Source organism: Oncorhynchus kisutch, linkage group LG6 (genome assembly GCF_002021735.2).
Source record: "Oncorhynchus kisutch isolate 150728-3 linkage group LG6, Okis_V2, whole genome shotgun sequence".
NCBI classification, from domain to species: domain Eukaryota; kingdom Metazoa; phylum Chordata; class Actinopteri; order Salmoniformes; family Salmonidae; genus Oncorhynchus; species Oncorhynchus kisutch.
In genome coordinates, this window is record NC_034179.2 from 81432904 (window position 1) to 81449829 (window position 16926).

Sequence of the window (16926 nt, forward strand, 5' to 3'; positions counted from 1 at the left end):
AGAAGACAGGGGAAACGGGAAAAAGAAGACAGGGGAAAAAGAGAAAAAGAAGACAGGGGAGAAAGGAAAAAAGAAGACAGGGGAAAAAGGAAAAAGAAGACAGGGGAAAAAGGAAAAAGAAGACAGGGGAAAAAGGAAAAAGAAGACAGGAGAAAAAGGAAAAGAAGACAGGGGAAAAAGGAAAAAGAAGACAGGGGAAAAAGGAAAAAGAAGACAGGGGAAAAAGGAAAAAGAAGACAGGGGAAAAAGGAAAAAAGAAGACAGGAGAAAAAGGAAAAGAAGACAGGGGGAAAAGGAAAAAGAAGACAGGAGAAAAAGGAAAAAGAAGACAGGGGAAAAAGGAAAAGGAAGACAGGGGAAAAAGGAAAAAGAAGACAGGAGAAAAAGGAAAAAGAAGACAGGGGAAAAAGGAAAAAGAAGACAGGGGAAAAAGGAAAAAGAAGACAGGGGAAAAAGGAAAAAGAAGACAGGAGAAAAAGGAAAAAGAAGACAGGGGAAAAAGGAAAAAGAAGACAGGAGAAAAAGGAAAAAGAAGACAGGGGAAAAAGGAAAAAGAAGACAGGGAAAAAGAAGACAAGGGAAAAAGAAGACAGGGGAAAAAGGGAAAAAGAAGACAGGGGAAAAAGGGAAAAAGAAGACAGGGAAAAAGAAGACAGGGAAAAAGAGAAAAAGAAGACAGGGGGAAAAGGAAAAAGAAGACGGGAAAAAGGAAAAAGAAGACAGGGGGAAAAGGGAAAAAGAAGACAGGGGAAAAAGGAAAAAGAAGACAGGGGGAAAGTTAGGGGTGATGTACAGATGGTACACAGCAGACCCATAGGAATTTGGATTTCTGGGATTGACTCTAGGTGAAAAGACAGCTTTTGGCACCAATATCCCACAATTATTTGCTTTCTCTATCTAGAGTTCTCTCTTTCTACTATCCTTGTCTCACTCCCCCTCCACAGTCCAAGACACAATGTGATCATAAACTACCTTAAGGTGTCTCCCGACTGTACCAAGCCTCCATCAATCCCTCTCATCCTCTCACCCGGCCTACTCCGCTCTCATCCTCACAATCCTTCATCCATCTCTATCTCTCCATGTGATAACCCAGAACACCTAAGAATAGATGCCAGAAGCTCCATCATTAGTATGCAGCAATATGCAAATTGGCCTGATTCGTTAGTCTGTGTGTGTGTTTCACACCACCAGTTCTCTCTCTGTACCATGCTCTTATTCTCACTCTGCAGCCCTCTCTCTCTATCAATCTGTCTCTCTCCACTCTCCCTCTCTCTCTTTCTCAGCAGTGGCGGCACACTCTGAGCAGACGCACTCAATGAACCCTGCTGGTGTTGAATCTATCACAACGCTCTGTGCTGCTAGCTCTAGTGTTGAATCTATCACAGCACTCTGTGCTGCTAGCCCTAGTGTTGAATCTATCACAGCGCTCTGTGCTGCTAGCTCTAGTGTTGAATCTATCACAGCGCTCTGTGCTGCTAGCGCTGGTGTTGAATATATCACAGCGCTCTGTGCTGCTAGCTCTAGTGTTGAATCTATCACAGCGCTCTGTGCTGCTAGCTCTAGTGTTGAATCTATCACAGCGCTCTGTGCTGCTAGCGCTGGTGTTGAATATATCACAACGCTCTGTGCTGCTCGCATCATGTGTGTATGTGTGTATGTGTGTATGTGTGTGTGTGTGTGTGTGTGTGTGTGTGTGTGTGTGTGTGTGTGTGTGTGTGTGTGTGTGTGTGTGTGTGTGTGTGTGTGTGTGTGTGTGTGTGTGTGTGTATGTGTGTGTGTGTATGTGTGTATGTGTGTGTGTGTGTGTATGTGTGTATGTGTGTATGTGTGTGTGTGTGTATGTGTGTATGTGTGTGTCCGTAGATGTGTGCACCATATTGATTCCCCTCTCAGTGAGGTAATATGGCCCTTTAATGTCCAGTCATTCTCAGTAAGAACACATTGTCCTATCACATCTGTTATTGCTTTCAATAGTTCAGAGAACATATGGGTTCTAACAAAATAAACCGCATCACTCATCTTAGGCATCCAGGGAGACTGCCTGTCTGAAATCCAAGATGGAGTCCTTTTCGCATGTTCAGTGGCGTCAGTCACACTAGAATGATTACTCTACGGGCATAAGGATGTGGGCTAATATTGGCCTGGGTATTATAGAGGTCTTTACTCAATCGAATGGAACCGGCAATAATATGTAACAGTCTGTCATGAAGTCTAAGTCATGATTCAGCCACAGCCCTGCTCAGTATGCACCAGAAATGGTCCGTAGGAGCAGGAACAACCACATACCAACAAGAACAGACGGAACAGCTAAGTACAGATGGAACAAACTGAACAGCTCATTGGTGAGTCCAGTAGATAGCAGGATAGCTCAGTATGGTTAAGAGAAGCAACATAAAACCAGAACCATGTTAAGTCTAAGCATAAAAAACTGAAATATAACATTTACATAAGTATTCAGACCGTTTACTCAGCACTTTGTTGAAGGACCTTTGGCAGCGATTACAGCTTTGAGTCTTCTTGGGTATGACACTACAAGCTTGGCACACCTGTATTTGGTGGAGTTTCTCCCATTCTTCTCTGCAGATCCTCTCAAGTTTTGTCAGGTTGGATGGGAAGCGTCGCTGCACAGCTATTTTCAGGTCTCTACAGAGATGTTTGATCAGGTTCAGGTCCGGGCTCTGGCTGGGCCACTCAAGGACATTCAGAGAGTTGTCCTGAAGCCACTCCTGCGTAGTCTTGGCTGTGTGCTTGTCCTGTTCAGGGTCATTGTCCTGTTGGAAGGTGAACCTTTTCCCCAGTCTGAGGTCCTGAGCGCTCTGGAGCAGGTTTTCTGTAATTTGCTCTGTTCATCTTTCCCTCAATCCTGACTAGTCTCCCAGTCCATGTCACTGAAAAACATCACCACAGCATGATGCTGCAACCATCATGCTTTACCGTAGGGATGGTGCCAGGTTTCCTCCAGATGTGACACTTGGCATTCAAGCCAAAGAGTTCAATCTTGGTTTCATCAGACCAGAGAAACTTGTTTCTCGTGGTCTGAGAGTCCTTTAGGTGCCTTTTGGCAAACTCCAAGCGGGCTGTCATGTGCCTTTTACTGAGGAGTGGCTACTCTACCATAAAGGTCTGATTGGCGGTGCTGCAGAGATGGTTGTCCTTCTGGAAGGTCCTCCCTTCTCCACAGAGGAACTCTTGAGCTCTGTCAGAGTGACCATCGGATTCTTGAGGCCCTTCTCCCACGATTGCTCAGTTTGGCCGGGCAGCCAGCTCTAGGAAGAGTCTTGATGGTTCCAAACCTCTTCCATTTAATAATGATGGAGGCCACTGTCAACTGTGGGACTTATATAGACAGGTGTGTGCCATTCCAAATCATGTCCAATCAATTGAATTTACCACAGGTGGACTCCAATCAAGTTGTAGAAACACCTCAAGGATGATCAATGGAAACAGGATGCACCAGAGCCCAAACAAACAGGATGGAGTCTCATAGCAAAGGGTCTGAATACTTATGTAAATAAGGTATTTCAGTTTATTTTTTTATTCTAAAAACCTGTTTTCACTTTGTCATTATGGGACATTGTGTGTAGATTGATGAGGGAAATATTTAATTTAATCAATTTTAGAATAAGGCTGTAAAGTAACATAATGTGAAAAAAGTCAAGGGGTCTGAATACTTTCCGAATGCACAGTATACACTCACTCTCTCTTTTTCACACTCACAATGTGCTTGCAGCGAGGCAACAGGAAGGTCTCTATAGATTCTTTGTCCAGATCTCACACTTAGTAAGTAAACACACATACAACACACACTCATGCACACAGAAACACACACACAGGCAGCCACATATGCAGCAAGTGCACGCGCAAACACGGACACACGAATGTACACACACACACAGACACACACCCCCTCCCCGTGTGTACCTGTGGTAGGGCGATAGACAGCTGTCTTGAGAGGGAGTCCTTCTCATGGCCCAGGTCTCGGAGTCGAAGCTGGGCTGTCCCCAGACTGTCCTGAGTCTCCCTCAGGCTGTCCAGCAGCCTCTCCCTCTCCGTCAGCATGTTCACCATCAGAGATTCCAGATTCCCGGTGCTGCCCCCCTCGTCACCTCCGCCCCGGGGCTCCCCTCTGCCCCCGTACCCACCCCCCATACCGCCTCCCATTCCCCCGCCACTCCCTCCCGGAGAGGAAGGCCCTCCCCCACTCCCGCCACGCCCATCCTCAGAGATGGTGGGCATCACCTCGCACATCATCTTGAGGCCGGAGAGTGTGTGGGGTGTTAGCTGAAAGTTGGTGGGTGTCGGTGGAGAGTGTGGGATTGTTCTGGGAAAATTTGCTTCAAGGAGCCCACAGAATATTTTCCCAAGGGCTTGTATGAGGTAAGGTGTGAAGGGCACTCTATTCTCTTTTGTCTCTCTCTCTCTATTTCTCTCTGCCTCGCTTTGGCCCTTGGACTCTCTCTTATGTTTGTGTCCTTGTCCTTTTCTCCTGTTACTATGTGAGAGAGGTTGGTTGACAGGCAAGCAGAATGGTGGCACTCTGTTACCCTTCTCTCTCCTCTGTACCTCACCTCTCTATGAATAAGACAACACAGTCATCACTAACAAGCCTGTGTTTGGTTGGTTAACGGCTTATCACTCTGTACCTTGCTACTTCCTCATCTCTACTTCCTGGCTTCACCGAATTAGCTCCTTTGGATGTATTGCTACAATAGGAATAGCTCTGCTGTGTCTAGCAAACACCTGATTGTCTCTCTGCTTGTGGTGATAATAACTGATTGATTGTCTCAGTGAGTCTGGCTGAGTGACAGGGCCCATGTAATTGTGAGATACCTTTGGGGTACGGTGTATGTCTTTGGGTGGGGTGCAGTTAGGTTTCCAAAGGCAAGGTCGAAAGTGGTAGGACGAGATAGGAGGAGTCCATGGGGGTGAAAGAGTTTAGGGAAGGGGCAAGAGGGAGGGCAGGTGTAGTGGAGGGCCTTGGACACCCCAGGGTGGTCTTCAGACAGATGAGAGAAGCAGCTGGAAAATAGAGAACAAGATGATCATAAACAGGGAAAAAGAAGAGGGAAACAGGGGACAATAATAGAGAAACAGGGAAAAGGAAGAGAGAAACAGGGGAAAAGAAGAGAGAAACAGGGGAAAAGAAGAGAGAAACAGGGTAAAGGAAGAGAGAAACAGGGTAAAGGAAGAGAGAAACAGGGGAAAGGAAGAGAGAGAAACAGGGTAAAGGAAGAGAGAAACAGGAGAAAGGAAGAGAGAAACAGGGGAAAAGAAGAGAGAAACAGGGTAAAAGAAGAGAGAAACAGGGGAAAAGAAGAGAGAAACAGGGGAAAAGAAGAGAGAAACAGGGGAAAGGAAGAGAGAAACAGGGTAAAGGAAAAGAGAAACAGGGTAAAGGAAGAGAGAAACAGGGTAAAGGAAGAGAGAAACAGGGTAAAGGAAGAGAGAAACAGGGTAAAGGAAGAGAGAAACAGGAGAAAGGAAGAGAGAAACAGGGGAAAAGAAGAGAGAAACAGGGGAAAAGAAGAGAGAAACAGGGGAAAGGAAGAGAGAAACAGGGGAAAGGAAGAGAGAAACAGGGTAAAGGAAGAGAGAAACAGGGTAAAGGAAGAGAGAAACAGGGTAAAGGAAGAGAGAAACAGGAGAAAGGAAGAGAGAAACAGGGGAAATGAAGAGAGAGAAACAGGGTAAAGGAAGAGAGAAACGGGAAACGAAGAGAGAAACAGGGGAAAGGAAGAGAGAAACAGGGTAAAAGAAGAGAGAAACAGGGTAAAGGAAGACAGAAACAGGGTAAAGGAAGAGAGAAACAGGAGAAAGGAAGAGAGAAACGGGAAAGGAAGAGAGAAACAGGGTAAAGGAAGAGAGAAATGGGGGAAAGGAAGAGAGAAACAGGGGAAACGAAGAGAGAAACAGGGGAAAGGAAGAGAGAAACAGGGTAAAGGAAGAGAGAAATGGGGGAAAGGAAGAGAGAAACAGGGGAAAGGAAGAGAGAAACAGGGGAAAGGAAGAGAGAAACAGGGTAAAGGAAGAGAGAAATTAGTGTTTTTCCATTAAACTCTCAAGGCTCTAAATCAACTTATATAATTGTAATTGACAAGTTGAAAGAGTCTCATCCTTGGATCTCATAATTAGAGGTTGACCGATTAATCGGAATGGCCGATTAATTAGGGCCGATTTCAAGTTTTCATAACAATCGAAAATCTGTATTTTTTTTACGCCTTTATTTAATCTTCATTTAACTAGGCAAGTCAGTTAAGAACTCATTTTTATTTTCAATGACGGCCTAGGAACAGTGGGTTAACTGCCTCGTTCAGGGGCAGAACGACAGATTTTCATCTTGTCAGCTCGGGGGATTCAATCTTGCAAACTTACAGTTAACTAGTCCAAGGCTCTAACCACCTGCCTCTCATTGCACTCCACGAGGAGACTGCCTGTTATGCGAATGCAGTAAGCCAAGGTAAGTTGCTAGCTAGCATTAAACTTATCTTATAAAACAATCAATCAATCAATCATAATCACTAGTTAACTACACATGGTTGATGATATTACTAGTTTATCTAGCGTGTCCTGCATTGCATATAATCGATGCGGTGCGTATCATTGCTCCAATGTGTACCTAACCATAAACATCAATGCCTTTCTTAAAATCAATACACAGAAGTATATTTTTTAAACCTGCATATTTAGCTAAAAGAAATCCAGGTTAGCAGGCAATATTAACCAGGTAAAATTGTGTCACTTCTCTTGCGTTCATTGCACGCAGAGTCAGTCAATATGCAACAGTTTGGGCCAACTAATTTGCCAGAATTTTACATAATTATGACATAACATTGAAGGTTGTGCAATGTAACAGGAATATTTAGACTAATGGATGCCACCCCTTAGATAAAATATGGAACGGTTCCGTATTTCACTGAAAGAATAAACGTTTTGTTTTTGAGATGATAGTTTCCGGATTCGACCATATTAATGACCTAAGGCTTGTATTTCTGTGTGTTATTATGTTATAATTAAGTATATGATTACATAGAGCAGTCTGACTGAGCGATGGTAGGCAGCAGCAGGCTCGTAAGCATTCATTCAAACAGCACTTTTGTGCGTTTTGCCAGCAGCTCTTCGTTGTGCGTCAAGCATTGCGCTGTTTATGACTTCAAGCCTATCAACTCCCGCGGTTAAGCTGGTGTAACCGATGTGAAATGGCTAGCTAGTTAGCTGGGTGCGCGCTAATAGCGTTTCAAACATCACACACTCTGAGACTTGGAATGGTTGTTCCCCTTGCTCTGCATGGGTAACACTGCTTCGAGGGTGGCTGTTGTCGTTGTGTTCCTGGTTCAAGCCCAGGGAGGAGCGAGGAGAGGGACGGAAGCTATACTGTTACACTGGCAATACTAAAGTGCCTATAAGAACATCCAATAGTCAAAGGTTAATGAAATACAAATGGTATAGAGAGAAATAGTCCTATAATTCCTATAATAACTACAACCTAAGACTTCTTACCTGGGAAAATTGAAGACTCTTGTTAAAAGGAACCACCAGCTTTCATATGTGCTCATGTTGTGAGCAAGGAACTTAAACGTTAGCTTTCTTACATGGCACATATTTCACTTTTACTTTCTTCTCCAACACTTTGTTTTTGCATTATTTAAACCAAATTGAACATGTTTCATTATTTATTTGAGGCTTAATTGATTTTATTGATGTATTATATTAAGTTAAAATAAGTGTTCATTCAGTATTGTTGTAATTGTCATTATTACAAATACATTTTAAAAATTGGCCGATTAATCGGTATCGGCTTTTTTGGTCCTCCAATAATCGGCATCGGCATTGAAAAATCATAATCGGTCAACCTCTACTAATAATGCAACAGGTTTTAGAGAACAGTTTGTTAGTAACCAACATCATAAAGACAATCCAGGCCGGAAGAGGAGGTAGTGGAGAACCCCTTTTCTGAGATGTGGGTGGACCAGGTGAGATGATTGGGTGGCCAGCACAGACACAAAACCAGATGATAATGACTAAATCAAATCTGTCATAGCCAGTTGGAAGCAGCTGTTTACAGAGCAGACCAGACAATTAAGACACCTACAGTAGCCTATGTATTGCACAATGAAAGCATTTGACTTGATGAAGAAAAAAAAATCCTCCACATGCATGTCTAATCAACCTCTCTCTCATCTCTCTCTCACACACACACTTCACACATTCATTGGACATCAAACACACACACACCTATCTCTGTTCCACCACAACGACTTATCAGGAGAATACATAGTTGGAGCCTATTGCATTACGTCTGTCCAGCATCCACGGCAACCTACTCCATTGCACACGTCTGTCTGAAGCTATGTATCCATCGGTCTCTGCTCTTATCCATACAGCCGATTAGTCATAATGCTAATCATGGATGCGCGTTATACACGGAAATGAGAGTCATGGAGGGTTACGCTGTAGCCTTAGCCTGACCATCTCGTTCAGTAGGGGGATCATGGGTAAAATAAACGAGCCGGATGTATCCCTTAATAGTCTACAGAGATAGACAGACAGACATGTATTTATGCGGGGCAGAATCATAACGTATTTGAATTTAAATTGTCATAATTGTAATTATGGACTATGTGTAGTCTGTAGAAGGGAATATATCTCTGTCTCATAATAACCTCTGTCTCACATTGTCATGTATGTTACAATCTGAAAATATATTTAGCGAGAAGGGTCTATGTTAGGCCTAATAAATTAAAACCACAGTCACAACAGAAATGCGACGTGAATAAAATAAAACAGAAGATGTAATGTAGCCTATAGCCTCTTCCCGTCCGATTTCCTTCCAATGGCCTCTATGCAAATAATTCTGCAAACGAAATAAAGGCTATACGCACAAATGAAAGATTATGCATTATTCTATACTTAAATGCCCCAATTATATTGTAGGCAATGAAGCATCCCGTTACACCCAATGTTAGGCGTTACACCCCACCGCCTCGCCCCCTCTCCATCCTCAAAAACAGCTGGCAGATCATGCACAGCTCCATCTCACAACATTAATTAAATGTCAGATACCAATGTTGTATTCATAATCTTATCTCACCCTTGTCATCGTCGAAAGCAAAAAAATACATGATTCCCATTTACCCCATCCGGGCATCTCGCGGTTAAAAGTCGTATCGCCGTGAAAACCCAGTTTCCAGCAAGCAACCCACTCCCCTCTCCCTTCTCACACATGTAAACGATGGCACTGGGCGCGAGCGACGTGACACCTCACCATAGACAACCCCCTCCCCTCTCCCTTCTCACACATGTAAACGATGGCACTGGGCGCGAGCGACGTTACACCTCACCATAGACACCCCCCGTCGTTCTCTCTCTCTTCTTTATCTCTCTCCTCATTCTCTCCATCCATCCCTCCCTCCCTCTCTCGGATAAAAAGGTGCTGGGTCTTAAAGAAACAAACTCGCAGCTCTCACGCGCCCGCTCACGCACGTGGAGCTATACAATTAATTGATCATGCTATCGAGCGCGCGCACACACAATCATGAGGGCACAGTCGTGGCACAGTCGTGATTTCATTTTACATTGACATTTTACATTGATTTTACATTGACAAACATAAATCAGAGAAGGACTAATAACTTCTACAGCCTCATATTGTAGGCTACACTGAAACATTCTCCCCCTCTGGTGTCTAGTATGAGAACTGCGTCATTCACAGCTCAAAACTCACCTATTGCTCATACTGGCTTTTTGACCGTGACCCCCCATAATAAACTATGTATATCACAAATATTCATTTTTGTCTTCAACATATTTCACCATGTAATGTTTTGTTGTGCAGAGTTTGGTCGTTAAATGTTTAGGCCTAAATATGGTTTATGATAAAATAATGTGTTATTTTCAGATCTTTCTCAGTTCAACTGTGTATATCATGGATTTTGAACGTATTTCTACAGAAATGCAAATCGTCTATAAATGTCAAAACCAAATTACCCGCTAGTCATCTCCACCTCTGTATTCTTCTCATGGTCGGACGCACAGACAGATGTGCAGGTGACACCAATCACCACAGGGCATCGGTTACACTTCAACCAACCGAAGGCAAGAGAAGGCGTTTCCTGGAACTGGCAGAGCCAATAGAAAAAATGAAATTGGTTTCAGCTCAATTGGTTGGGGCGGTAAGAAGGGTCACGGAAGGGATGACGTAATTTTCTCTTAGAGGATGATGTCATTGTAATGCACAGAGAGAGCATTCAAATAGGCAATAATATTTCCTTTAGTAGAATGAATGTGTCAATAGTCTGAGTAAATCTGCAGGTCCCACTTCAGATAAGTACAGATGTGATGTCAAGAACAATACTTGTCAGACAGAAAAGTGTGTCCATTGCATAGTTTATCATATAAAACATGCACACCCCTCTCTCTCCCTCTCTCCTTCCCAGGTCAGACTAAGGTCAGGGTCAGACCAGAGGTGGCAGCAGTCTGACCTCATAGAGAGCCAAACAGATCCTCAGTCCCTGTCTCCCATGATGCCCTTTCTCTTCTTTCCTTAAGATACATTCGTAATCCAACACTCTTTGGCCAAAGGCCTTATTGAAAAGATACTTGATCTGCCCATTATCAACATTTAAATCCCTCGTCCAACTCATGCCAAATCACAAATACTGTTATTATTCCAGAGACTTGCTCTCTGAGATTCCACAGTGTGCAGATAGTGACAATGGATAGGACACATATGACATACCAGGTTTCGGCAACTCTCTGTCCTATACCTTGCTGTTGCAGGGAGAGGACTGACTGACACTGATGCCTCCTCTCAGAAGACACCAGACCAGATGAGAAGTTCACCCACACACTGTGAATTGGAAAATGTATGTCCTTTTTAAACTACCTTTATCTGAAAAAGGTCTATTAGTGAAAGCTCAGCACAATGTCTAACAGCCCATCTGCAGGATTAAAGTGAAGAACTGGACATAATTACATTGTATTGATCTGTAGGCATATTGGTTTGGTAAACAGCCCAAAGGTATGGGTGTTTTTCTACAAAGCTCTCAATAGGAGAGTGAGGCTAATGACAGAAAGAACTCTGTGTCCATATCTTTCCACATTTGTGCTGTTTCTGCACTGACTCAATGTCTCCCTCTGCAGGTTAATATGGATACTGCACCATGGCCTAATTACAAATAAAAAATAAATACAAAACATGCACCAAATACAACAGGCGTAGACTTTACAGTGAAATGCTTACTTACAAGCCCTTAACCAACAATGCAGTTTTAAGAAAATACCTAAAAAAAAGAAAACGATAAGAATAACAAATAATTGAAGAGCCACAGTAAAGATCAGTAGCTAGGCTATATACAAGGGGGTACCGGTATAGAGTCAATGTGCGGGGCACCAGTGTCGAGATAATTGAGGTAATATGTACATTTAGGTAGAGTTATTAAAGTGACTATGCATAAATAATAACAGAGAGTAGCAGCAGCGTATAAGAGGGGGGAATGCAAATAGTCTGGGTAGCCATTTGATTAGATGTTCAGGAGTCTTATGGCTTGGAGGTAGAAGCTGTTTAGAAGCCTCTTGGACCTAGTACCGGTGCCCTGGTACCACTTGTCATGCGGTAGCAGAGAGAACAGTCTATAACTAGGGTGGCTGGAATCTTTGACAATTTTTAGGGCCTTCCTGACATCACTTGGTATAGAGGTCCTGGATGGCAAGAAGCTTGGCTTCGGTGATGTACTGGTCTGTACGCACTACCCTCTGTAGTGCCTTGCGGTCGGAGGCCGAGCAGTTGCCATACCAGGCAGTGATGCAACCCGTCAGGATGCTCTCGATAGTGTAGCTGTAAAACCTTTTGAAGATCTGGGGACCCATGCCAAATCTTTTCAGTCTCCTGAGGGGGAATAGGTTTTGTCGTGCCCTCTTCACGGCTGTCTTGGTGTGCTTGGACCATGTTAGTTTGTTGGTGATGTGGACGCCAAGGAACTTGAAGCTCTCAATCTGCTCCACGACAGCCCTTTCGATGAGAATGGGGGGCATGCTCGGTCCTCCTTTTCCTGTAGTCCACAATCATCTCCTTTGTCTTGATCACGTCGAGGGAGAGGTTGTTGTCCTGGCACCACAGTCAGGTCTCTGACCTCCTCCCTACACTGTTGTGTCATCAGCAAACTTAATGATGGTGTTGGAGTCGTGCCTGGCCGTGCAGTCATGAGTGAACAGGGAGTACAGGAGGGGACTGAGCACAGACCCCTGAGGAGCCCCAGTGTTGAGGATCAGTGTGGCGGATGTGTTATTTACAGTGCCTTGCGAAAATATTCGGCCCCCTTGAACTTTGCGACCTTTTGCCACATTTCAGGCTTCAAACATAAAGATATAAAACTGTATTTTTTTGTGAAGAATCAACAACAAGTGGGACACAATCATGAAGTGGAACGACATTTTTGGATATTTCAAACTTTTTTAACAAATCAAAAACTGAAAAATTGGGCGTGCAAAATTATTCAGCCCCTTTACCTTCAGTGCAGCAAACTCTCTCCAGAAGTTCAGTGAGGATCTCTGAATGATCCAATGTTGACCTAAATGACTAATGATGATAAATACAATCCACCTGTGTGTAATCAAGTCTCCGTATAAATGCACCTGCACTGTGATAGTCTCAGAGGTCCGTTAAAAGCGCAGAGAGCATCATAAAGAACAAGGAACACACCAGGCAGGTCCGAGATACTGTTGTGAAGAAGTTTAAAGCCGGATTTGGATACAAAATGATTTCCCAAGCTTTAAACATCCCAAGGAGCACTGTGCAAGCGATAATATTGAAATGGAAGGAGTATCAGACCACTGCAAATCTACCAAGACCTGGCCGTCCCTCTAAACTTTCAGCTCATACAAGGAGAAGACTGATCAGAGATGCAGCCAAGAGGCCCATGATCACTCTGGATGAACTGCAGAGATCTACAGCTGAGGTGGGAGACTCTGTCCATAGGACAACAATCAGTCGTATATTGCACAAATCTGGCCTTTATGGAAGAGTGGCAAGAAGAAAGCCATTTCTTAAAGATACAGAGAGTAGCAGCAGCGTATAAGAGGGGGGAATGCAAATAGTCTGGGTAGCCATTTGATTAGATGTTCAGGAGTCTTATGGCTTGGAGGTAGAAGCTGTTTAGAAGCCTCTTGGACCTAGCAGCGTATAAGAGGGGGGAATGCAAATAGTCTGGGTAGCCATTTGATTAGATGTTCAGGAGTCTTATGGCTTGGAGGTAGAAGCTGTTTAGAAGCCTCTTGGACCTAGTACCGGTGCCCTGGTACCACTTGTCATGCGGTAGCAGAGAGAACAGTCTATAACTAGGGTGGCTGGAATCTTTGACAATTTTTAGGGCCTTCCTGACATCACTTGGTATAGAGGTCCTGGATGGCAAGAAGCTTGGCTTCGGTGATGTACTGGTCTGTACGCACTACCCTCTGTAGTGCCTTGCGGTCGGAGGCCGAGCAGTTGCCATACCAGGCAGTGATGCAACCCGTCAGGATGCTCTCGATAGTGTAGCTGTAAAACCTTTTGAAGATCTGGGGACCCATGCCAAATCTTTTCAGTCTCCTGAGGGGGAATAGGTTTTGTCGTGCCCTCTTCACGGCTGTCTTGGTGTGCTTGGACCATGTTAGTTTGTTGGTGATGTGGACGCCAAGGAACTTGAAGCTCTCAATCTGCTCCACGACAGCCCTTTCGATGAGAATGGGGGGCATGCTCGGTCCTCCTTTTCCTGTAGTCCACAATCATCTCCTTTGTCTTGATCACGTCGAGGGAGAGGTTGTTGTCCTGGCACCACAGTCAGGTCTCTGACCTCCTCCCTACACTGTTGTGTCATCAGCAAACTTAATGATGGTGTTGGAGTCGTGCCTGGCCGTGCAGTCATGAGTGAACAGGGAGTACAGGAGGGGACTGAGCACAGACCCCTGAGGAGCCCCAGTGTTGAGGATCAGTGTGGCGGATGTGTTATTTACAGTGCCTTGCGAAAATATTCGGCCCCCTTGAACTTTGCGACCTTTTGCCACATTTCAGGCTTCAAACATAAAGATATAAAACTGTATTTTTTTGTGAAGAATCAACAACAAGTGGGACACAATCATGAAGTGGAACGACATTTTTGGATATTTCAAACTTTTTTAACAAATCAAAAACTGAAAAATTGGGCGTGCAAAATTATTCAGCCCCTTTACCTTCAGTGCAGCAAACTCTCTCCAGAAGTTCAGTGAGGATCTCTGAATGATCCAATGTTGACCTAAATGACTAATGATGATAAATACAATCCACCTGTGTGTAATCAAGTCTCCGTATAAATGCACCTGCACTGTGATAGTCTCAGAGGTCCGTTAAAAGCGCAGAGAGCATCATAAAGAACAAGGAACACACCAGGCAGGTCCGAGATACTGTTGTGAAGAAGTTTAAAGCCGGATTTGGATACAAAATGATTTCCCAAGCTTTAAACATCCCAAGGAGCACTGTGCAAGCGATAATATTGAAATGGAAGGAGTATCAGACCACTGCAAATCTACCAAGACCTGGCCGTCCCTCTAAACTTTCAGCTCATACAAGGAGAAGACTGATCAGAGATGCAGCCAAGAGGCCCATGATCACTCTGGATGAACTGCAGAGATCTACAGCTGAGGTGGGAGACTCTGTCCATAGGACAACAATCAGTCGTATATTGCACAAATCTGGCCTTTATGGAAGAGTGGCAAGAAGAAAGCCATTTCTTAAAGATATCCATAAAAAGTGTTGTTTAAAGTTTGCCACAAGCCACCTGGGAGACACACCAAACATGTGGAAGAAGGTGCTCTGGTCAGATGAAACCAAAATTGAACTTTTTGGCAACAATGCAAAACGTTATGTTTGGCGTAAAATAAACACAGCTCATCACCCTGAACACACCATCCCCACTGTCAAACATGGTGGTGGTAGCATCATGGTTTGGGCCTGCTTTTCTTCAGCAGGGACAGGGAAGATGGTTAAAATTGATGGGAAGATGGATGGAGCCAAATACAGGACCATTCTGGAAGAAAACCTGATGGAGTCTGCAAAAGACCTGAGACTGGGACGGAGATTTGTCTTCCAACAAGACAATGAGCCAAAACATAAAGCAAAATCTACAATGGAATGGTTCAAAAATAAACATATCCAGGTGTTAGAATGGCCAAGTCAAAGTCCAGACCTGAATCCAATCGAGAATCTGTGGAAAGAACTGAAAACTGCTGTTCACAAATACTCTCCATCCAACCCCACTGAGCTCAAGCTGTTTTGCTAGGAGGAATGGGAAAAAATGTCAGTCTCTCGATGTGCAAAACTGATAGAGACATACCCCAAGCGACTTACAGCTGTAATCGCAGCAAAAGGTGGCGCTACAAAGTATTAACTTAAGGGGGCTGAATAATTTTGCACGCCCAATTTTTCAGTTTTTGATTTGTTAAAAAAGTTTGAAATATCCAATAAATGTCGTTCCACTTCATGATTGTGTCCCACTTGTTGTTGATTCTTCACAAAAAAATACAGTTTTATATCTTTATGTTTGAAGCCTGAAATGTGGCAAAAGGTCGCAAAGTTCAAGGGGGCCGAATACTTTCGCAAGGCACTGTACCTACCCTCACCACCTGGGGTCGGCCCGTCAGGAAGTCCAGGATCCAGTTGCAAAGGAAGGTGTTTATTCCCAGAGTCCTTAGCTTAGTGATGAGCTTTGAGGGCACTATGGTGTTGAACACTGAGCTGTAGTCAATGAATAGTATTCTCACATAGGTGTTCCTTTTGTCCAGGTGGGAAAGGGCAGTGTGGAGCGCAATAGAGATTGGATCATCTGTGGATCTGTTTGGGAGGTATGCAAATTGGAGTGGGTCTAGGGTTTCTGGGATAATGGTGTTGATGTGAGCCATGACCAGCCTTTTAAAGCATTTCGTGGCTACAGACGTGAGTGCTACGTGTCGGTAGTCATTTAGGCATGTTATCTTAGTGTTCTTGGGCACAGGGACTATGGTGGTCTGCTTGAAACATGTTGGTATTACAGACTCAGACAGGGAGAGGTTGAAAATGTGAGTCTCTCTGATCTGGAGATGGTGGTGAAGAAGACATGTGTCAGCAGCATCAGCACTATATCTAATACTCGGATCATTCCATAATGGTATCATTTCCTTCTTTTTTTAACCTTTATTTAACCAGGCAAGTCAGTTAAGAACAAATTCTTATTTTCAATGACGGCCTAGGAACAGTGGGTTAACTGCCTGTTCAGGGGCAGAACGACAGATTTGTACCATGTCAGCTCGGGGGTTTGAACCTTCCGGTTACTAGTCCAACGCTCTAACCACTAGGCTACCCTGCCGCCCCAGTGGGGTTCATTGGTGGTTCCTAAGGTCACAGGCAGAGAGACAGTCAGTTGTTCTATCCAGAGAATTAACATGAGAACAGAGGGGGTGATGTGCCTCAGGCTATGGACATTAGACACATAAGAACAAGGTAACACAGGTCACTTCCATAACCAACTCATGAAGTACCCCCCCCCCAAAAAAAAAAACTCCAAGACGGAGGCGAGGTGCTGTAAATATCAAAGCTGAAAGATGATTCCTTAATAGATAAAAAGGAAAGACAGTTACATAAATCTGTGTGAGGGACACTCAGTTTGAACAGTGTCCACCATCATCTGCTGTGTTGCTCTGGTACTGCATGTTTTCCAACCATATAGATGTTCAAAATGGTCACATATAGAACTTATGTTGCTCATAACTTGAGATTACATCCATCTGTCTCTCCTTCATTTTGTCACATACTTGTCTCACCTACTACCAGACTGAGAATAAAAAAGATAACATTTTGAAGAAAAATGAGTGCAGATGTTGCTAAACACACAGATATGTCCATCCCTGAGCAGTGACAAGAAAGAAGGGGCAGTGAGGTCATCA

At 44.0% G+C, this 16926-nt stretch overlaps 1 protein-coding gene across 3 annotated transcripts in view; it reads right to left on the minus strand.

The window, feature by feature from the left end:
- LOC109897635 (liprin-alpha-3) overlaps positions 1 to 9367 on the minus strand; it is a 37624-nt gene extending 28257 nt beyond the window's left edge. For 2 of the 3 annotated variants that reach the window (XM_031827874.1, XM_031827873.1), the window contains exons 1-2: positions 9089 to 9365; positions 3922 to 5019 (exon numbers count right to left, since the gene is read on the minus strand). In XM_031827874.1, coding sequence (XP_031683734.1) covers positions 3922 to 4251 — 330 coding nt within the window. In that variant the 5' untranslated portion in view covers positions 4252 to 5019; positions 9089 to 9365. Of the gene's footprint in view, positions 1 to 3921; positions 5020 to 9088 lie in introns of all 3 variants that reach the window. The other variant, XM_031827875.1, reaches the window with a different exon arrangement.
- Positions 9368 to 16926: the final 7559 nt, after the last annotated feature.